The sequence below is a fragment of the Neofelis nebulosa genome, chromosome 11 (assembly GCF_028018385.1).
Source record: "Neofelis nebulosa isolate mNeoNeb1 chromosome 11, mNeoNeb1.pri, whole genome shotgun sequence".
NCBI lineage: Eukaryota > Metazoa > Chordata > Mammalia > Carnivora > Felidae > Neofelis > Neofelis nebulosa.
Window position 1 is genome coordinate 295,036 of NC_080792.1, and position 22,172 is coordinate 317,207.

General features: G+C 45.0%; 2 protein-coding genes across 4 annotated transcripts in view; one reads left to right on the forward strand and one right to left on the reverse strand.

Moving 5' to 3' along the window:
• The window catches only part of LOC131489850 (probable 2-ketogluconate reductase), a 25,000-nt gene extending 16,349 nt beyond the window's left edge, over window positions 1-8,651 (reverse strand). The window contains exon 1 of one of the 2 annotated variants that reach the window (XM_058691726.1): window positions 8,558-8,651. The gene's annotated coding sequence lies outside the window, so the exon portion shown is untranslated. The remainder of the gene's footprint in view (window positions 1-8,557) is intronic. The other variant, XM_058691724.1, reaches the window with a different exon arrangement.
• TXNL4A (thioredoxin like 4A) lies at window positions 8,635-21,555 on the forward strand. 2 transcript variants are annotated; one of them, XM_058691735.1, is made up of 4 exons: window positions 8,635-8,737; window positions 9,008-9,180; window positions 18,103-18,206; window positions 21,171-21,555. In XM_058691735.1, exons 2-4 carry the CDS (start codon window positions 9,028-9,030, stop codon window positions 21,340-21,342), a joined length of 429 nt encoding a protein of 142 aa, XP_058547718.1. In that variant the 5' UTR covers window positions 8,635-8,737; window positions 9,008-9,027; the 3' UTR covers window positions 21,343-21,555. The 2 variants fall into 2 exon arrangements, with proteins under 2 accessions (XP_058547718.1, XP_058547719.1); XM_058691736.1 differs by lacking the exon at window positions 8,635-8,737 and adding an exon at window positions 11,609-11,678 and having other exon boundaries at window positions 9,044-9,180.
• Window positions 21,556-22,172: the final 617 nt, after the last annotated feature.

Here is a 22,172-nt window from a genome sequence, read left to right on the forward strand (position 1 = left end):
ATTAGCCTAAACAACATGTGGTTTGGTTTGGCTTATTTTTGCATTTTATGTTCACGGAATTACACCTTGTGTAGTCTTTGGCGATCTGCTTCTTCTAAGTTTATTAGTCTGTGAGATTCATGCCTGTTTATATGTGGAGGTACACTCATTCCTCTTTACAGCTATATGTGCCAATAAGTACACCTCAGTTTATCCATTTTCCTGCAATGGGATAATTGCATTTCTCTTAGTATAAGGTTGAGCATTGGCCACTTTCATAGAGAACATACTCTATAAATTGGAGAGTTTCTCTCAAGAGTTCAACTCGGGTCCCTTCAGCAGGTCTGGACATAGAGATTTCTACAGCTAAGCAAACTTTCACTACTAGGTGACAGGTTCTTTCCCTCCTGACCATCTCCTACCCAAAGTGAGGAGGTCTTGGGGCACCTGCATGGCTCAGTAGGTTAAGCGTCTGCCTTCAGGTCGGGTCATGACCTCACAGTTCCTGAGTTCGAGCCCTGCGTTGGGCTCTCTGCTGTAGCACAGAGCCCGCTTCAGATCCTCTGTCTCCCTCTCTCTCTCTCTGTCCCTCCCCAATTCTCTCTTTCTCTCAAAAATAAGTAAATAAAAGCTTTAGAGGGGCACCTGGGTGGCTCAGTTGGTTGAGCGTCTGACTTCAGCTCAGGTCATAATCTTGCTATTCATGAGTTTGAACCCCGCGTCAAGGCTCTGTGCTGACAGCTCAGAGCCTGGAGCCTGCTTTGGATTCTGTGTGTCTCTCTCTCTGCCCCTCCCCTGCTCCTTCCCTCTCTCAAGAAAAATAAACATTAAAAATTTTTTTTAAAGTGAGGGATTCTTTTGGAGTTCCTTTTCTTGGCTTGAGGTGGGGTGGAATACCCCTTTCTTTTCCAAAGGGAAGAGAATGCACATGGAAATACACATGTACACAGCTTCCTCCAAAGAAATGATGGCACACTGTTCCCCAAAACATTTTTGCACTTCCTCTTATATATCCTAAGGAGTGATGGACAAACAATATGCAAATTCTTCTTTCCTCTGCAAGATCTGGAGAAAGCCAGTGTGGCCTCTTGCTCTGAAACATGTAAGCGTTTTATTTTATTTAAAAAAATTTTTAAGTTTATTTATTTTGAGAGAGAAAGCACAAGGGGGGAGTGGCAGAGAGAACCCCAACCAGGCTCCACGCTGTCAGTGAAGAGCCTGATGTGGGGCTGGAACCCACAGACTGTAGGATCATGACCTGAGCCGAAATCAAGAGTCAGATGCTCAGCCGACTGAGACACCAAGGCGCCCCTGAAACGTGTAAGCATTTTAAATCATTTATTTTCAGTTTGGGGCCTCTGCTGAAATTTGAGAGAGAGGAAAGTCTCACTTTAACATTGTCTTACATCTGACTTAAAACATTTTTTCTTTTAAAAATGCAAATTCCTCTGGAAGGGTTATAAGGCTCTCCAGTCACTTTTCATCAGTAACAATTAGTTCAGTCAAATTGCTCTCTTCCTCAACTTAACTCAGGCCAGTTGCTCTGAAGGAAGGGGCACTCTGTTTAGACACATGCATCCTTTCACAATTCGACATACAGGGACACCTGCTCCTTCCAAATATCTGTCTTGCTCTTGAGAATTCCAGAAAGCAATACTTAATGCTTATGTTTAGTCATTTTTTAAATGAAGAATTCAATTTCTAACGATAAAATGTAATTCAAGCAGTCTGATTCACTCAGAATGATTTAACCTACTTATTTCCATTTTCTAGATGATCGGATATGTTGTGAATGAATGGAAGGAAGATGAGCAGCTTTGGCCAAATAACCAATTTTTCTTGCCTATATTGTTGGCTTTTCAATTCAGTCTATGGGGCCACTATCAGCAAAATCAAACAAAGACAACAAGAAAACTACACACTGATATGTCTTATGAATTAGACACAAAATCTTCAAAAAACACTAGCAAACTTATTACAGCAATATATTGTTAAAAGTTAATGTGACCTAATAGGATTTTTCCCAGGAATGCAAATTTGATTTAACATACAAAAGTCAATGGAATACTCCATATTAAGGGAATAAAAGACAAAACCCACATGATCATCTCAACAGAGGCATAAAAAGCATTTCACAAAACCTAACAACTTTTCATAAGAAACAAAACAAAAAACTCTCAACAAAATAAGAACAGAATTTCTTCAACCTCATAAATGGCATTTGTGAAAAACCCATAGCAAACCTCATACTCAATAGTGAAAGTCTCAATGCTTTCCCCCTAAAATCAGGAACAAGAGAAGATGCTTGCTGTCGCCACTTCTATTCAACATTGTACTGCACGTCCCAGCCAGGGCAGTTAGGCAAGGGAAAAAAAAAACGTCCAGATTGACAAACAAGAAGTAAAACTGTGCTTATCTCCAGATGGCAAGATCTTATATAGGGAAACTCCTAAGGAATGCAAATAAAGAACTTTTCCAAGTAATGAATGGTTCGCCAAGATTGCAGAATGCAAGATCAGTATACAAAAACCAATCATATTTCTGGGGCGCCTGGGTGGTTCAGTTGGTTAAGCCCCCGACTTCAGCTCAGGTCATGACCTCACGATTCTTGAGTTCCAGCCCCACATCGGGCTCTCTGCTTTCAGCACAGAGCCCACTTTGGATCCTCTGTACCCCTCTCTCTGCCCCTTCCCTGCTCTCAAGCACATGCGAGCTCTTTCTCAAAAATAAACAGGAGAAAATAATAATAATCAATTGTATTTCTATACACTAGTCATGAATAATCTGAAAATATTTAAAATAACAATTCCATTTAAATATCATCAAAAAAGAATACTTAGGGATAAATTTTACCTCCTCCTAAAAAAAAGTGCAAGATGTGAACACTGGAAAATATTAAAGTTATAGAAATAAAGAAGACCTACATAAATGGAAAGACATCCTATAACCATGGAAGACTTAACATCGTTAGGATGGTCATATGGTATTCTCTAAATGGTGTACAGAGTTAGCACAATCCCTATCAAAATCCTAGGTACTTTTTTTTTTTTGCAGAAATTGACAAGCTAATCCTAAAGTTCATATGGAAATGCAAGGGACCCAGAACAGCCAAACCAATCATGAAAAGGAATAAAGTTGGAGGACTCACATGTCCTAATTTCAAGACTTACTACAAAGCTACACTAATCAAGGCAGTGTGGTGCTGACATAAGGCTAGACATATAAACCAATGGAATAGAACTGAGAATCCAGAAATATATCCTTACATTTAAAGTCAATTGATATTCCGGAACGGAACAAAAAACCCAGAAATGGACCCGCAACAGTATGGTCAATCAATCTTTGACAAAGCAGGAGAGTATCTAATGGAAAAAAGACGTCTCTTCAGCAAATGTAAATGGGAAAACTGGACAGCAACATGCAGAAGAATGAAACTGTACTGATAGGGAGAAGTCTGTTATAAGATGGCTGACAGGACAGGGGGATTCCAGTCCCTGCCTAAAGACTCCCCTTCCGGGTTTTTCTTCCCATCCCACTTGCCACACTCCAACAGACTATAAATCATCCGGCTGCTGATGCTCTGGGCTCAGACCTCTGGAGAATGATCTCCTCTGAGCCCACCGGTGTAAACTAAACCTCCTGCCTTCCAAGATCTCCGAGTGCTGCTTGGTTCTTCTGCCGGGTGATCCAGACCAGTTTCCATAACAGTACCACTTTCTTACACCATACACGAAAGTAAATTCAAAATGGAAGAAAGACCTAAATGTGAGACAGGAAACCATCAAAATCCTAGAGAAGAAAACAGGAAAAAATCTTTTTGACCTCAGCCAGAGCAACTTCTTTCTAGACAAATCGACAGAGGCAAGGGAAACCAAAGCAAAAATGAACTATTGGGACCTCATCAAGATAAAAAGCTTTTGCACAGCAAAGGAAACAACAAAACTAAAAGGCAGCCTATGGAATGAGAGAAGATATTTGCAAATGACATATCTGATAAAGGGTTAGTATCCAAAATATATAAAGAACTTATCAAACTCAGGGCGCCTGGGTGGCTCAGTTGGTTAGGTGTCCCACTTCAGCTCAGGTCATGATCTCAAGGCTTGTGAGTTCGAGCCCCACGTCAGGCTCTGTGCTGACAGCTCAGAACCTGCAGCCTGCTTTGGATTCTGTGTCTCCCTCCCTCTCTACCCCACCCCTGCTCATGCTGTCTCTCTTTCTCAAAAATAAATAAGCATTAAAAAAAATACCAAAAAAAAAAAAAACAACCAAACCATATCAAACTTAAAACCCAAAAAACAAACAATCCAGTTAAGAAATGAGCAGGAGACACAAATAGACTTTTTTTCCAAAGAAGACATCCAGATGGCTAACAGACACATGAAAAGATGCTCACATCACACCTGTCAGAATGGCTAAAATTAACAACACAAGGCACAACAGATGTTGGTAGGGATGCAGAGAAAGAGGAACCCTCTTGCACTGTTGGTGGGAATGCAAACTGGTGCAGCCGCTCTGGAGAACAGTACGGAGGGTCCTCAAAAAGTTAAAAATAGAACTACCCCATGACCCAGCAATTGCACTACTAGGTATTTACCCAAAGGATACAAAAATGATGATTCAAAGAAGACACATGCACCTCAATGTTTATAGCAGCATTATTAACAATAGCCAAACTATGGAAGGAGCCCAAATGTCTATCAACTGATGAATGGATAAAGATGTGGTGGCATGCATCTCAAGGTTCATGAGACCGAACCCCACGTTGGGCTCCATGTTGACAGTGTGGAGCCTCCTTGGGATTCTCTCTCCCCCTCTCTCTGCCCTTCCTCCTTCCTCCAGTCATACATATGCATGTGTGTGCATGCTCTAAGTGAAATAAAAAAAAAAAAAAGACGTGATGTATGTATATACAGTAGAATATTACTCAGCTGTCAAAAGGAATGAAATCTTGCCATTTGCAATGATGTGGATGGAGCTAGAGTGTATTATGCTAAGTGAAATAAGTCAGAGAAACACTAATACCATGATTTAACTCATATGTGGAATTTAAGAAACAAAACAGATGAACATATGGGAAGGGGGAAGAAAAGAGAAGGAAACAAACCATAAGAGACTCTTAAATAGAACAAACAGGATTGCTGGAGGGACATGGGTGGGGGATGGGTGAGATGGGTGATTGGCAGTAAGGAGGGCACTTGTCATGTTGAGCAGTGGGTGTTACATGTAAGTGACAAATCACTAAATTATACTCCTGAAAACAGTATTACACCATATGTTAACCAGAATTTAAGTAAAAATTTGAAGAAAAAATATAATATTTAAAACTATTTTCAATTACGGCCACCCACTGGTAGTGGCAAATGAAAATTTTGATGATCAAGCTTAAAACCTATGAACATGGTTCATACTCAAATAAAAAAAACGATGGAAATTTTTAAAACAGCATAGAGGTTCAAACCTGCTTTGCCATTTACTAGCTGGTTATCTTGAAAAAGATACAGAAACACTTGGGGTTTGGTTTCTCCATCCAGTCATTTCATCTGGGGATGATAACCATAGCACAATTATCTTATAGGGCTGTTGTGTGGGTTCCATGTTCCCACACAGAGTTCCCCTATAGAGTACTGTGAAGAGTGCCTGACACATCACATTGTATTTGTTAGCATGGAAAATAAAAATATTTAAAAATTTAAAAATAATATAAAACAATAAAGTCAATTGATTTTCAATAAGGGTGCCAAGGCAATTTCATAGGGAAAGAATAATCTTTCCAAAAAATGGTACCAGAACAACTGGATGGCCACATGCAAAAGAATGAAGTTGGACACCTTATACATAAAAGTTAACTCAAAGTGATCACAGACCTAAATGTAAAAGTTAACGGGGGCAGCTGGCTGGCTCAGTCTGTGGAGCATACAACCCTTGATCTCCAGGTCTCGAGTTCAAGTTCCACATTGGCCTAGAGCTTACTTAAAAAAAAAAGTTAAAATTATAAAACTCTCAGAAGAATGCAGGAGGAAATGTTCACAACCTTAAGTGAGGCAATGGTTTCTTAGATGATACCAAATGCACAAACAACTAAATAGATGAATTGGACCTCATGAAAATTTAAAACTTTTGTGCTGCAAATGATAGCAATAAAAAGTGAAGTCAATCAACAGAATGGGAAGAAATATTTTTAAATCATATACCTAATGAAACTCTTAAAACTCAATAATAAGGGAGGCTCAGTCTGTTAAGCATGCGACTCTTGGTTTCAACTCAGGTCATGATCTCATAGTTCATGAGAGGTGGAGTCCCTTGTTGGGATCTGCACTGAGTGTACACAGCCTCCCTGGGATTCTCTCTGTGTGCCCGTCTCCCCCCTCTCTCTCACAAAATAAATAAATAAACTTTAAAAAACTCAATAATAAACATAAGTAATCCATATTTTTTATTGGGCAAAGGATATGAACAGACATTTCTCCAAATGGAGAAAAAGTACATGAAAAATGCTCTCTATATTGCTAACCATCAGGGAAATGCAAGTCAAACAACAGTATCACTTCATATCTACCAGGATGTCATAATAAAAAATACACAAATAACAAGTGTAGGTAAAGATGTGGAGACATCAAACCCCTCACACATTGCTGTTGGAAATGTTAAAAGGTGCAGCCACTTTTGAAAACAACTTGCGGGGCGCCTGGGTGGCGCAGTCGGTTAAGCGTCCGACTTCAGCCAGGTCACGATCTCGCGGTCTGTGAGTTCGAGCCCCGCGTCAGGCTCTGGGGTGATGGCTCGGAGCCTGGAGCCTGTTTCCGATTCTGTGTCTCCCTCTCTCTCTGCCCCTCCCCCGTTCATGCTCTGTCTCTCTCTGTCCCAAAAATAAATAAAAAACGTTGAAAAAAAAATTAAAAAAAAAAAAAGAAAACAACTTGCAATGCCACAAAATGTTAAACGTACTTACTATAAGACAAAATGATTCCACTCATATATAGTCAAATAAAACTTATATCCATACAAAAATTTATATACATTGTTCATAGCAGCATTATTCATAATAGCCAAGAAATGGAAATAACCCAAATGTTAATTAGCTGATAAATAAAATGCAGTGTATCCATACAATGGAATGTTAACCATCAATAAAAAGGAACTAAGTCCTGACGCCTGCTACAATATGAACCTTAAGATCATTATGCTAAATGAAAGCAGTCACGGGGGCGCCTGGGTGGCTCAGTTAATCACCCCACTTCGGTTCAGGTCATGATCTCATGGTTCCTGGGTTCGAGTGCTCAGGGGTTCAGCTGTGCTGACATCTTGGGGCCTGGAGCCTGCTTCCGATTCTGTGTCTCCCTCTCTCCGCCCCTCCCCTGCTTGTGCTCCGTCTCCCTCTCAAAAACAAACATTAAAAAAATTATTTAAGTTAAAGACTACATACATTTCCATTTAATCCCTTGAGATGTCTAGAATAGGCAAATCTGCAGAGATGGAAACAGGTTAGTGGTCAGGAGGGAAATGGCAATGATGCCAAATGGGTACAAGATTTTTTTCAGGATGATGAAAAAGTTCTAAAAATAGATCATAATGTTGGTCCCACACTTTTTTATTTTTTGAGAGAGAGACAGAGACACAGAATGAGAATCCCAAGCAGGCTCCATGCTCAGCAGGGAGCCCCCACACAGGGCTGAATCCCATGATCTGGGGTCATGACCTAAGCCAAAATCAAGAGTCCAAGGTTCCAGGTTCCACGTTCCACCGGCTGAGCCACCCAGGCCTCAAGGTTCCACAACTCTCGAGAAAAACCACCTTAACTTGAATGAATGAAATCTTGTAGCATGCAAATGAGATTGCAGCAGAATTTGTTAACAAAGAATTGTTATCTGGAGGTGGATGTTGCACCACAACACGAAGGGGCTTAGTGCCGCCGAGCTACAAGCTCAGGTGGTGCAGTCCGAAGGGTAACTTCCACGTTGGCTCTATCTCACTGCAGGATCTGACCCTCCGCGGGGAATGCTCTTCTGAACACATGGGTTTCACACGTCAATCAACTGCATTTATGTCCAGAAAGCAGGATCGCCCTGATTAATTTGGGGACCTGGTGTGGGAGTGAACAGGACAAGCCTTTCTCCCGATGTCATCCTCTGTGTCCAGCGGTCCTCCAACCCCCAGTCACGGGGGTCCTCTCTGTCCACCCCGTTCCCCCTCCCCCCGAGTCACGGGGGTCCTCAGTCCAGCTCCCATTCCCACACCTCAGGTCAAGTGGTCCTCTCTGCCCAGTCCCCCCCACCCCCGGCCTAGTCACGGGGGTCCTCTCTGTCCAGTCCCTCCCCCGCAATCACGGGGATCCTCAGTTCAGTCCCCCCCCCCCGCCCCCGCCCAGCGTAGCGGGCGTCCTCTCCGTCCAGACCCGAACCCTTCTCGTTGGTCCGGTCGGCCCCTCCCACCCCCGGGGTCACCGTGGCGGCGCGGTGAAGTTGGGTCTCTGACGGGCCCGACTGGGACCGACAGCAGGTCTGGTAAAGACAGGCTCCTCTCGACCGCGGCGGCTCCCCGCAAAAACCCCGCTCGCGCAGCCCACGCGGAGACCACCTACCCGCCCGCGCACCGCCAGCGCGCAGACTCCAGCCCCCCGGCTCCGGACGTCGCGCTCAGCTGCGCCGGACGCGCGCCGCACGTCGGCGGGCACGCGCACGCTCACGTCGGCGCGCACGCACTGTCCGGCGCGGGTCCACGCCCGGAAGGACCGCAGCGCGGGACTCTCTAGGTGTAAGAGGTGCGTGCGGTTGGAGCGGGAGTGGACGGGGGTCTGGGGAGGTAGGGGGTGGGGAACTGAGGTGGGGGGAGACCCCCTCGGGGCCCCGCTCCCGGGCAGTGGCCCGCCGGGCGTCCCCTCGGTCCAGGCCCCCTTCCGAGGGTCTCGTGCTGGCCCTTGCGCCCTCCCCGCGGCGGGACCGAGGGGTGAGGGCGGGGGCGACGCGTGGCCCCCCTGCCGGCAGTGCGGTCTGGCCGGAAGGAGCGGGTGCGTGGAATTCCTGTCCCGCAGGTACCCGAGCGGCCCTGAAGATGTCGTACATGCTCCCGCACTTGCACAACGGCTGGCAGGTGGACCAGGCCATCCTTTCGGAGGAAGACCGGGTGGTCGTCATCCGGTTTGGACACGACTGGGACCCCACTTGCATGAAGATGGACGAGGTCCTGTATAGTATAGCCGAAAAGGTAACGCAGCTCCGCCGCTTCGTGTTGCGTTCCGTGATCAGCTTGCTCATTTCACCGGCATTGCTTTTGCTTGTCTGTTTGGCGGTAGATTTTAAAAGTGAGGTTAGAATCCGTCCAGTGCTCCTTCCTCGTGCCTTTATTCCTGGCGTGCAGCACATTCGCTAGATTAGCACACGGATTCTTACCTTGTGGTGGGAGGCTGTGGTCCTGAAACTGTGCAGGATAGGTCCTGTGGTTTTTCTGGGAGAAGTTTCCGCAGATTTTCAAATTTTAAAAATGATTCACGATTCCTTCTCTATAGTGCCATGAACAAACGCCTACAGGTTTTGGCAAGAACGATCGAGTTTACTTAAATAGTTTAGTTTAAAGGGTTGTCCATTTTTGCTACTTTGCTTATTGTACTCGTAAAGCAGAGCTTTCATGTTAATCTGGTTTTCTTCTAGTCTTTTTTCCCCTTTACTCCACGATGCTCTTTGTAAGTCACTTGATTTATAGCTTAGAGTGATTCATTTGCAGGAGATGTTAGGAGAGAATAGAATTGTGCTTTGTGGTACTAGTTTTCCTGATGTTTAGTGTTAGTCCCCTGGCTAGTCAGTCTTGCTTGACAACAGAAGTGCAGTCATTGGCAACTATTGTATAACGGGGGACTGAGCGCTTTTCTAAATTTCCGCATGGCGATTTTTTTTTAAATGTATGTTTATTTTTGAGAGAGAGAGAGAGAGAGAGAGAGGAAGAGACCGAGTGTGAGCGGGGGAGGAGCAGAGAGAGAGGGAGACAGAATCCGAAGCAGTTCCAGGCTCTGAGCTGTCAGCACAGAGCCCATCGTGGGGCTCCCCGCCAACTGCCAACTGAGAGTAAAAGTAATGGAAGGGTTGAAGCCATCTTTTCTTAGGGATAAGGGGTTAAAACAACACCTTTTAGTAGGTAGCAAAGATGTGAGGATGTATTTTGTATTGAGGAAAGGAAAAACTATCTGATAACCTTCAGAACGCCTGGCTGGCTCAGTAGAGCATGCGACTCTTGATCTTGGGGTCATTAGTTCGAGCTCAACATTGGGTATAGTTTACTTAAAAAAAAAAAAACAACAACTATCTGGGGGCACCTGGGTGGTTTAGTGGTTTGAGCGGCTGACTTTGGCTCAGGTAATGTCTTGCAGTCTGTGGGTTCGAGCCCTGCGTTGGGCTCTGTGCTGACAGCTCAGAGCCTGGAGCTGCTTCGGATTCTGTGTCTCCCTCTCTCTCTGCCCCTCCCCCACTCACACTCTGTCTTTCTCTCTCTCTCAAAAATAAATAAACATTAAAAAAAAACTATCTGATCTTCTATTGCTAATTTTTACTGTTTCCTATTTGGTAAGAGAGGCAAAGTGAGATGGGGTGATGGCATTGGGGACATTAGGGACCATTCGTGTGTGTCAGTCATCATGAGTGTCACTTGGGATACTTCCCCAAGTGCACCTCAGATATTCTGATTCTTTTGATCTGGGGTGAGGTCCAGAAACAGGCCCAGCTCCCCTGGGAATTCTGATGTGACTTTCAAAAACCCCTCAACAGAGGTCAGGATCAGAATGTGGGTGCTGTGATTAGCAGTCATTCCCCTCCTCTTCCCCAAGGAGCTTGAGGAGGTGCCTGGGGAACTCAGGAGAGCGGCAGTTTTCTGACGCTGGGGGTCCTCCCATTTGGGGTCAGAGGGCATAAATGAGGTGGTGCCAGGAGGTCACGCCTCGCTTAGGCTATGGTGGTCAGGGGCAGATACTAGCCAGTTGAGTCAAGAATTGCCTAAGGGCACTTTTCTGAGAAGCAAATTGTCGCTCTGTTGACTTTGAAATGACTTCGGGTGTGTGCCCCGAATTCTGTGTTGCAGGCGACCGTGTGAACACCAGGCGACGTCCAGCTCTCGCTGCCCTCAGTGCGAGGGTACGGTAATTAGAGATGTGAGGCTCGTTTGGCTTCTCATATCTGAGCAAAACCCAGCAAAATGCTTTTAGCTAGGAGACAGATTTTGTGTGTGAATGTAAGTTTTCAGGGACTTTTACCAGAGCTGTTCTTTTCTCATCCGTTTCTGTCAGTTACAGACGCTGTCGCTGGTGGACGTACTCTTTCTGGTATTGAACCTGTTGATAAGAATGGCTTAATTGGGCTCATTTTGAGTATTTTTCTTTGTTTTTTTTTTAAGGTATTTTTTCTTTTGTCCCAAAATTTGGATTTCTGTCCTAATAAACTTTTAATATAATGTTATAGTATAGTTATTAAAAATGCAAACTTGAAATGCATCACGAGATTATGGTTTTATTTTTTTCTTGGTATAAAGGCAAAATATGAGTTTATAATTCTGGAAGCCCTTTTTGGGGAATCTCAACAGGAATATTTGAAATTTAAAGTTTTAGTGTAAAGAACAACTTAACTCTCTATTTAAAAATCTCCCTCTGCAGAAATGGCAGATAGTGGGGGATCTTCCTCATCTTGTTACGAGCCCTGTTTGGATACCCCAGCTGTTTTAAAGTGAGTAAAAGTTGCGCCGTTTAGGCTGGACTTGATTAGATTGTTCTCCTGGAATGTAGTGTGTTGACTTGATGCTTTGACGTTGCCGACCTCCCGACCCCACCTCATGCTGGAGTAGTTTGGAGCTGCTCTGAAGACGTAAGAGATGTGCTGAACGATTTTACAGATGTCTGGAGTTTGCTGGAGTGGTAATAAGCAAAGCTTCCTGATTAACAGCTGATTTTATACACAGCTTCAAAGAGAGACGGTTTGGTGTATCTCTGAGCTGTCTTGAGGTGTCTTGCCGTTTTGTAGGAGGTTCGTGACAGCTCACTGTTCCCGAAATCCCATAACGGGGAAGAATAAACAGGACATTTAATTTTTGTGTGTTAAAAGCCCAAATAAGTAGTTTAAAATATGCAAAACTTCAATGACATCATTGACTCATGAGCATACATTCTCATTAAATTGTATCTAAGACAAATATATGTATGGAACATTTTAGAAATGATTTTAGAGAAGAGCATTTTTTTTTTTTAATGTTTATTTTTGAGAGAGAGCATGAGTGGGGGAGGGGCAGAGAGCAAGGAAGACACAGAATCCGAAGCGGGCTCCAGGCTCCGAGCTGGCAGCACAGAGCCCGACGCGGTGCTCGAACCCACGAACCGCGAGGTCAAGACCCGAGCCAAAGTCAGCTACTCAACCAACTGAGCCCCCCAGGCGCCCTTAGGGGGATCATTCTTAAACCTCGCATAAAGTCAGTTGAACTCTACTGGGAGTTGATGTTCTCGCAAGAGCCAACAAAATGTGTATGTTTGCTCTGGATTTGTGTTTCTGGGAATAACAGCCTTGGAGCTAGGAGCAAGCTATGAGGGGCAGTAGGGTAGAGACCAAGCTTGTTTCTGCTGCTTGCTACCTGTATGACCTTAAATAGCTTGTCTGTGTGCCTCATTCTACTCATCTGTGGGAAAGGGACGGTAGTGCCTAACCCAGAGGGCAGTCACGAGGGTAGAATGAATACAAAAGACTTCCAGAACACTTCTTGTCTCATGTAAGCAGCATGTTCCATAATTCTTAGCCACTGTTGTTGGTATCATTACCACTCACATCGCAGAGTCTTCGAGTTATTGTTGAGCTAATCGGGCAAATAGTAGTTGGGGAAAATAAAGTTATCGTGCAGTTTGTTGATGGCTTTGACATGAATTATCTAAAAATCGACTGTTATAAATAAAATACATAGCGCCAGTTGGCAGTCCATAAGATTTTTTCCAGCATTTTAGGTGGGTTCTCAGCCAGAGGAGGAGTCCCATACAAGAGGGTGGAGTGGTGGTCGGGGTCATGTGCCAGCCTCAGTCTCAGTGATGTGCAGGAGTTACTCTTTGGAGGCAAGTTGAGTGGCTTGTAGAAGGACTACCGAACAGTTTAATCAGTGACTTGGTGACGAAGAAGGAGGGGTGCTTATAAAACGTGTAGGCGGTAGGGTTGGAAATCATAGTTACTGTTGTAGACAATCAAAAGAATATGTACATTAAGAAACAACTTGATAATAGAAATGAAATCTGTACATAGAGTCGTTGGTTTTTAAAAGATCCTGTCCAAAAAAAAAAAAAAAAAAAAAAAAAAAAAAAAAGGGGCGCCTGGGTGGCGCAGTCGGTTAAGCGTCCGACTTCAGCCAGGTCACGATCTCGCGGTCCGTGAGTTCGAGCCCCGCGTCAGGCTCTGGGCTGACGGCTCGGAGCCTGGAGCCTGTTTCCGATTCTGTGTCTCCCTCTCTCTCTCTGCCCCTCCCCCGTTCGTGCTCTGTCTCTCTCTGTCCCAAAAATAAATAAAAAACGTTGAAAAAAAAAAAATTTTAAAAAAAAAAATAATAAAATAAAAGATCCTGTCGGACAGCAATTAAAATTACTGCAAATATAGCAGGCAAAATACTATTTTAGACATAGTAGACTTAGGCAAACAAGTTTAAAGTGCCATTTAAAAAGATGACTCCTAAAAATGAAATAAATAAATCAATCCTGTGGGTAGAGAGGCAAGGAACCTAAAAAAGAGGAAATTCTCACGGTTAAGTAAACTTCAGAGACACACACATTAAAATAGTGTGCTATCGTTTCTTAGATATAGCAGAGCTAAAAAGGTGAAAGTTAATATTGAGGTACCTATAGAACGGATCTCCTTTCAGGAGGCAGTTTGGCATCGTATAGAAAGCCTTGAGAATAGTCAGACCTTATGCCTAGTAACCCCGCGTCTTCAATAGACGAAGTTTTATGCTCCACAAGACCTTTGCTATAACTTCTGTCATAACTGGAAACAACAGCAGTGTCTCATGATAGGAGAACATGGTGATGACCGTGAGCTCTAGCGTTTGAACCCTTAGACGCATCCTGTTGCCAGGTGGGAAACAGACCTGTCCTGTGGTCCTCGCGATGGCTCCCAGGGGTAGGTGCTGGCACGTAGTTTGTCCAGGCTCAGAAACAGATGGTTGGGATTTAAACTGGGAATGTCCTGTTCACGGGATGGAATGTTATTTGGCTGTTAGAAGTTATCTTCTAACAGCTTCTTCAATGACATGGGCATCAGTTAATGATGTCAGCTGGAGAAAGCAGAATGTATATGATTTCCTCACAAGTGAGCTTGTGGGTCTGGGGAAAGGGAAACACTTTTTGCTTTAAGACACCCATACTATTGATTTTATTTGACTGTCCTATATTTTTAAGTTTTGGGTTTTTTTTTCCTTTTAGGTAGCCTGTATACCCCACATGGGCCTGAACTCCCACCCTCAAGATTAAGAGTTGCACGCTGTTCTGACTGAGCCAGCCATGTGCTCCAGCCCAGTGGTTTTTAAACAAGTTGTATAACTTAAGGGCATCTGGCTGGCTCAGTCCGAAGAGAATGCAACTGTTGATCTCAGGGTTATGAGTTCAAGGCCCACATTTGGGGTAGAGTTTGCTCAAAAATACGGGGCTGGACACATAGTAGTGGTTTTTCTTTCTTTTTTCTTTTTTTTTTTTTTTAATGTTTATTTTTGAGAGGAAGAGAGACAGGGTGTGGGCAGGGGAGGGGCAGAAAGAGAGAGGGAGACACAGAATCCAAAGCGGGCTCCAGGCTCTGAGCCGTCAGCACAGAGCCCGACGCGGGGCTCGAACCCACGGACCGTGAGATCGTGACCTGAGCCGAAGTCGGACGCCCAACCGACTGAGCCACCCGGGCGCCCCAGTAGTGGTTTTTCCATTCCATTTCTATATTTTCAAAATGCACATTATTTGTTTATGTGTATTTTATTTTTGAGAGAGTGGGAGTGAGGGAGGAGCAGAGAGAGAGGGAGACAGAGGATCTGAAGCAGGCTCAGTGCTGAGAGCGTAGGGCCCGACGCGGGTCTCCAACCCACAAACCCCAAGACCACCACCTCAGCCAAAGTCGGACACTTAACCTGCTGAAGCACCCAGGCACCCCAAAATGAACATTTTTAAAAAATTTTTTTTTTAACGTTTTATTTATTTTTGAGACAGAGAGACAGAGCATGAACGGGGGAGGGGCAGAGAGAGAGGGAGACACAGAATCGGAAGCAGGCACCGGGCTCTGAGCCGTCAGCCCAGAGCCCGACGCGGGGCTCGAACCCACGGAACGTGAGATCGTGACCTGAGCTGAAGTCGGACGCTTAACCGACTGAGCCACCCGGGCGCCCCTGAACGTTTTTTTAAATGGAGAAAATACAGTAGACTCCTAGCTTCATTTCACTTTTATAAAACATACACAGAGTTTTAGTTAACTGTGGGTTCGTCAGTGGGGGTGAAACGTTCAGACCATGTGGAAAGCATCACGACAATTCATGTAACCCGCATTAGAAGCAGCTTGGATAAATGGTAGCTTTTCCAGGGGGAAGACTGGGTAGGTTGCACAGGTTTCTAGGAAGGCCCCTTGGTGCCGCGTGCGGTTCTCATCTGGCCGCCCAGATGGGTGAGCAGCCCCTTGCCTTCTGCAGGTGTTTGAGCTGCAGGAGCTTGAGAGCCTCCCGTCAGACGGAAGTGGCACCCCACCAACCCTGCGGGCAGGTCTGTTTGAACTCAGCGTTACGTGATTAAGCTCACACTGTCCAAAAACACATTTTTAGTGACATTAATGTGTTTCTTGTATTTCAGAATGCAAGCTTATTGTTCAAGTTCACTCGATAAGCATTTACTGGTCCCGTGTATGAGTCAGGTACAGCTTGGCTCTGAGGACACATCAGTAAAGAGAACAGACGTGCTTCCTAGCCTCGGGAAGCCTTAGATTTATCTGGAGAACCATAGTGTACTTTACATAGAGGGGAAGAAAAGAACTAAGTACTGTGCTGTCGTTAGTTGTTTTACTTCTGAACGAGCTACCGTTTTCTTCCTCCTCATTGAAGGCGAAGGGAAGTAGGGCCTGCTCTCAAAGTCTCGCTGTAAAAACCAACGTTTATGGTGAAGATTGTATCGTTGAGTTTGGGTAATTGAATATCTTCATGTATGAAACAGGTGGTATATTTTGATCACTTTAAGAGGACGTGGTTTCTTGTGTCAGTTTCTGCTTTAACTTGGGAGATGTGGAGGTTCTAGGAACTGGAGCCAACTGGCTAAATAATTCACATTGAATCCGAATGGCATCTTGGGCTTTCACTGCATTGGCAGTTTACGCTTTAGGGGACAAGTGGACGTGTTTGTTTGGTTTTACTATAAGGTTAACATCTGTCAGTGTAAGTTGTGATAGCTCTGTTGTATTACACAGAAAGTAATAACGGAATAATGATGAAGTGAAACGTAGGGGTAGGCAGCACCTACGGATGCACAGGGTCCCTTTTGCCGGAAAGCTCTGCAGAGGCGTGTGCTGTACTCCGGCCCTGCTGTCTGAGGGCCGCGGCAGTATGAAAAGAACACTTGCCACAGAGGCCATCTGGACACGCGGTGTGTGGCACACTCGATTCCACAGCTGCCTTGTCTTCTGTCACCAGGAAAGAGGGAATTGGGGGGTGGCCAGGAGGGGCCCCAGCTCCATGCCTGGGTCCCTCAGTAACTTCCCTCCTTTTGCAGCCAGTTGTGGGACATGTCCATATTTAATGCCTTCTGTTGGTCAGACCTCAGCCCTGCACCGTCTTGCACTGTTTATTTTGAGAGAGAGAGAGAGAGAGAGAGAGAATGAATCTTAAGCAGGCTCCACACCGTCACCCTAAACACATGAACCATGAGCTCATGACCTGAGCTGAAAGCAAGAGTCGGACCCTCAACCAACTGAGCCACCCAGGCGCCCCTATAGGGGCCATTAAAATGTCATGTATTTTGTCGGAGAGATTCTATTTTGGGAGTTTGTTCTTTGGAAATAATGAAATATGTACATAGATTTAAAGGTAAGAATGTTCACAGGTGAATAATTGGTACTAATGAAAAATTTGAATTATTTATTTTCAGGAAAAATCAGAAAATAATGGAGGAATGATAAACTAATGACATAGCTGTTTGATGAAGTATTATGTAGCCCTGAAAATTGTGCTTTGGGAAAGTATGTAATTTGTATAAGAGAATGCTCATAATTAAAGCAGGATATAAAATACTGTGGCATGGAATGATCATATTTTGTTAAAGCAGTATAAACAGATTAATATGTGTGTGTGTATGCCAGAAAAAATGGGAAAGAGTTTACCAAAAATATATCTGTAGCAGGGCGCCTGGGTGGCTCAGTGCGTTGAGTGTCTGACTTAACTCAGGTCATAATCGCATGGTTCATGGGTTCACACCCCACATTGGGCTTTGTGGTGACAGCTCAGAGCCTGGAGCCTGCTTCAGATTTCTGTCTGCCTCTCTCTGCCGGTCCCCCACTTGCACACACACACTTTCTCTCAATAATAAACATTAAAAAAAAAATACATTTGTAGCAATTCTGGTGGTTGGGACTGGAGGTGATTCTGTCTTATTTACAGTTTTCTGAGTTTTCTAAATCTGCTATGATGAATCTGCAATTAGAGAAAAAAATGAAAGAAAATTTGTTGTGTATAGTATTATTTGGAGTAGTAGTCTTAGTATCTGCATGTGTGCACCCCTGGATCAAAAAGGCAGGTGTGCAGCAGATTCTAGCAGTGGGTTTTAAAATAGTGGTTTCCTGTGTGCAATTAAGTATTTGTAGAAGTACAAATCTGGAAAAGTTTGAGATAGGTTATTACTGGATCAGCATGAATGACATACCTGTGGACATTTTCTGTGGGACTCTCATAACTTGCTGTTGTGAAAATGGTAAAGCGAGGTGTAAGCAGCCAGTTGCCAGGAGCCCGAACGTGCTGAATCATCTCCCTGTGTATTAGCTCTGCTGGGAAAGAATGTTGGGGACTTGGTTTGAAAATTGTCCACTTATATACAAATTCTTGTGTTTGTTTTTAACGTGCTTTTGTAGAATAAAAAAATGGTGTGTTACTGTACAGGGTTGTTTCAATCTCTCCTAGGTGAAAAATTTTGCAGTTATCTATCTTGTGGATATTACAGAAGTGCCTGACTTCAACAAAATGTATGAGTTATATGATCCATGCACCGTCATGTTTTTCTTCAGGTATGTTCTCTTAAACTTGTCAGTTCAGTTGAATACTGTTGGTCTGGAAGTTTGATGTAATCAGGAGGTCTTTATATATGATGGTATTTAGGTAGTAAAGTCAAGTAACGTCGTGAATTTTAAAAAAGTTCTGTCGTGGAGATTTAATTTAGAAAGGAATCACCATTTGATGTTTGGTCAAAATTTCTTACTGTTTATTGTTAATACAGAAGTTGGTAAATAGCAGTGTTAAGCCTTAGACCATACTCCGAAAGTAGAGCTCCCTGGCCGGCAAGGAGTGTTTGGGTGGATTGTATAGGGTGTGGATTAGCTTTATATTCTGTGTCACAAATGAGCACAAGTTGAGTAGCTAACACAGCACCGCTTATGAGCTCAGTGCTGTGTCAGAGTTCGGTCAGGCTCAGTGGGTTCCTGCTCAGGGTCTCACCACGTCAGAATCAGGGGCTGGGCCCTTACCTGGACCGTCAGCCTGGGAAGAAGCCACTCGGTTCACTTGGGCTGTTGGCTGAATGCAGTTCCTGGTGCTCACGGGTCCGAGGTCTCTGACTCCTTGCTGGCTCTATGCTGGGACCCCTCCCTGCTCCTGGAGGCCCTTCCGCCTTTGAAGTCTGCACAGTCTCTGAGATTTCCTGTTCTGCTTTTAAGGGCTGTGATCGGAATAGACTCATCCAGATAATCCAGGATTATCTCCTTATTTTAAAGTCGATTGATCAGAAACTTTTGGGACATCTGTCAGAGTCTTTATGCCCCATCATATCACAGTCCCAGGGAATCGGGCAGGAAATTCACAGGGTTTAATGTAGGATTTTGCCTACCAGTCTGCCCTCTGGCTCCGAAAACTCACATCCTTCTCATATGCAAAATCAGGTATGGACAAGGCTTCTTAGGCTCCTGGACACCACTTGTCTGTGGCCCCAGCTCTCCCAGCACACAGTGTGGGACAGCATAGGAAACAGGTCTGGTTTCCCAAGGGGACGTGAGGAGGAAGGGGGTCGACGCCCCAGCCCTGGGAGGGTGCTTGCCTGGATTTTCCTCCCTTTTTCATGAAAGGCATTCGCAGCTGGGCCATTTTCCAGCCTCCTTCAGCCAGCAGCACATTGGGTTCTGTCATCTCCTTTCACTGTACCCTCTGTCCCTTGCAGCCGAGTCCCTGGCCTGGGCATCGGGGAAGATCCGTGAGGCACACCTCCCTCTCTTGTGACTGAACGTTTTGGCCTTTAGGGCTTTCCTGGGCTTCAGCAGTAGGTCGTGTGGCTTCCTTTTCCCTGTACCCCCCATCCTGCAGCCGTTGCTGGATTTCAGCACCTTCTGCCATCTGGAGAAGCTGAGAATTGAGTCTTTGTTCGCAGTTCTCACACTAGGTTGTCTCTCTCGTTTTGCTGTGAGCACCAGGGAGAAACCAGACAGCACCTTCAAGACTTTGCTTGGCTTTCCTTCAGTTGAATATCCAAGGGCATCAGTCATTACAAGTCCTTCCCACAGAACCGCAGGATGCCATCGCGATGTCCTGCCAAGTAACAGGGTCCCTTTCCTCCACCCCTAGCAACGCGAGGTCCTCCCTTCCTTTGGAGCCGGCACCAGCTGTGCTCTCCAAGTCCGTGTTTCTTCTCACGGGCTCTTGGAGGCAGTCTAGGCCTTTTCTGTCGTGCTCTTCAAAATTCTCCCCTAGCCCTTCAGGTGGGAGTGAGGCTGAAAAAAAGAAGCCCCCCGCCGTCTGTGCACATGGGTGTTTTAGGACAGAGGCTGCACCAGAGAGAGACAGAACGTCTCTTTCTGCCACCCAGAGTTCTAAGACGAGGCGTGGTGGCACTTCAGTTAATGTTTTCACTAAATGTATATATATTGAGTCCTGCCAGATTTTGTGGTCTAGTGCTGGGACGCGGATCCTGCCATCAGGGAACTTTGTAGGTTGGGAACAGCTGAGTAAATTAGCAGAGGGAAACAGGTGCCAGAGGGCGGGTATTTATAGGCACACAAATACTGAGTCAGGGTGGCGGGAGCTAAGTGGCAGCTGGGATAGGTTTGGGATGAGCTCCAGCCTTCTGGGGGGCGGGCACACGGCATGAGCTTCATGCTATGTTTGGGAGCCTGAGAGGACACAGAGTGGCTGGTGGGTGATGGTGGGAGACTGGTGGGGGAGGGGGTGGGAGGGAAGGGTCCAGACACCCAGATCCCCCCTGCCAGGGAGGGGGAGGGGCAGGGTCCAGACCCCCCCAGATTCCTGGGCCAGAGTGAGGATGTGGAATGTTATCCTAGAAGTGAAATTTTGTGGCAGAAAAGGAACATCGGATTTGCCTTTTGGAGGCTCACTCCGGTTAAAAGGTGGCCAGACCAAAGACTGCAGGGCGGATGGAGCACTTCATTCTTAGGAAAGTGAGAAAGTAATTAAAACTAATCAGTCTTCAGCAAACCTGGAAAAATTAGTGCATCAGGGACAACCAGGGTTAATATCTTCTATAAAGTGCACATATAAATCATTGTTAAAAGTAGCCTCTTAAGAAATACATTTGTAAAGAATTGTCTATGTCTCTAATCATAAAAATCCAAAACATTATTAATTTCACAGTTAGTAGGATTTTTAATGAAATGTACACTAGGTGCTCACAAGAGTACCATGAAAACTCATCCATTGTGTTTCCTGAGTAAATTAGTACAACCCTCTGGGTCCAAGTGACAAAAACTGTGTCCTTTGAGCTTTCGACTACCCTGTAGGGTATTTGTCCTAAGGAGACAGAGAAGAGTACAGAAAGAGCTTGCTCCCCACGCAAGCTGTGTGTTTTTAAGTAGCATTTAGGTTGTTTTCATCTTCTCCTGAATCATGGTGGATCCTCTTGACTGTGTGTTCTTCTTTTAAATGATGTTTAACGAGAGTTTGTAAAGGTGCAAAACAGAAAAGCCTTCTTCATGGAACTCTTTTTTAGAAGGATTTTTGTGAGCATTGACCCCCCTGTTTCCTCTTTGCAGGAACAAGCACATCATGATTGACCTGGGTACTGGGAACAACAACAAGATCAACTGGGCCATGGAAGACAAGCAGGAAATGATAGACATAATCGAGACTGTGTACCGAGGTGCCCGGAAGGGTCGGGGCCTGGTGGTGTCTCCAAAGGACTACTCCACAAAATACAGATACTGAGCTCTCAGCCCATTCTCTGTGCATATAAATATTGTGGAGTCCTTTTCATGTGGAAATACCTTGAACTATTTAAAGCCTTAGAGCATTTGGACACGAAGAAGTAAGGGTTGCATGGCCTCAACTTTCCGGCCGCCGGGCCATTGTATTTTTATATTAGCAAATATCTGTAAATACCTAGCTGAGGTAAATAAAATACGCAGTGATGGAAAGCCATGATTGCTTATTTCTTGAGAAACTTGACATACAGATCACTGATCTTGGTAGTCAGAAATTAATCGTAATCTTTACCATTGGGAGTGGAATTCAGGCCCATGTCCTATGGGGCCGCTGTGTTTTATACGCCTGGCCGTGGGCGTCTCTGAGACCTGCCGTAACAAAGTACGCAGACGGGGTGACAACGGAAGCGAGGGGGCTCACACATCCTGCCGGCTAGGACTCCAGATCCAGGTGTGCTCGGGCTGGGGTCTTTGGGACTGTGATGGAGAATCTGTTCCCTGCCCCTCCCCCAGATTCTGCTAGTTTCTGGCAATCTTTGGCTTGACGCTTCACCCAGATCTTCACAGGGCCTCCTTCCTGTGTGCGGGTCTGTGTCCAGATTTCCCCTTCTTTTTTTTTTTTTTTTTTTTTTAACATTTATTTATTTTTGAGACAGAGAGAGACAGAGCATGAACGGGGGAGGGTCAGAGAGAGGGAGACACAGAATCTGAAACAGGCTCCAGGCTCCGAGCCGTCAGCACAGAGCCTGACGCGGGGCTTGAACTCACTGACCGCGAGATCATGACCTGAGCCGAAGTCGGCCGCCCAACCGACTGAGCCACCCAGGCGCCCCT

Coding starts and splice junctions, on each gene's coding strand:
- TXNL4A (XM_058691735.1), top strand. CDS start 9,028: ATGTCGTACATGCTCCCGCACTTGCACAACGGCTGGCAGGTGGACCAG. Junction 9,181..18,102: donor TGTATAGTATAGCCGAAAAG/GTAACGCAGCTC, acceptor AATCTCTCCTAG/GTGAAAAATTTTGCAGTTAT. Junction 18,207..21,170: donor ACCGTCATGTTTTTCTTCAG/GTATGTTCTCTT, acceptor TCCTCTTTGCAG/GAACAAGCACATCATGATTG.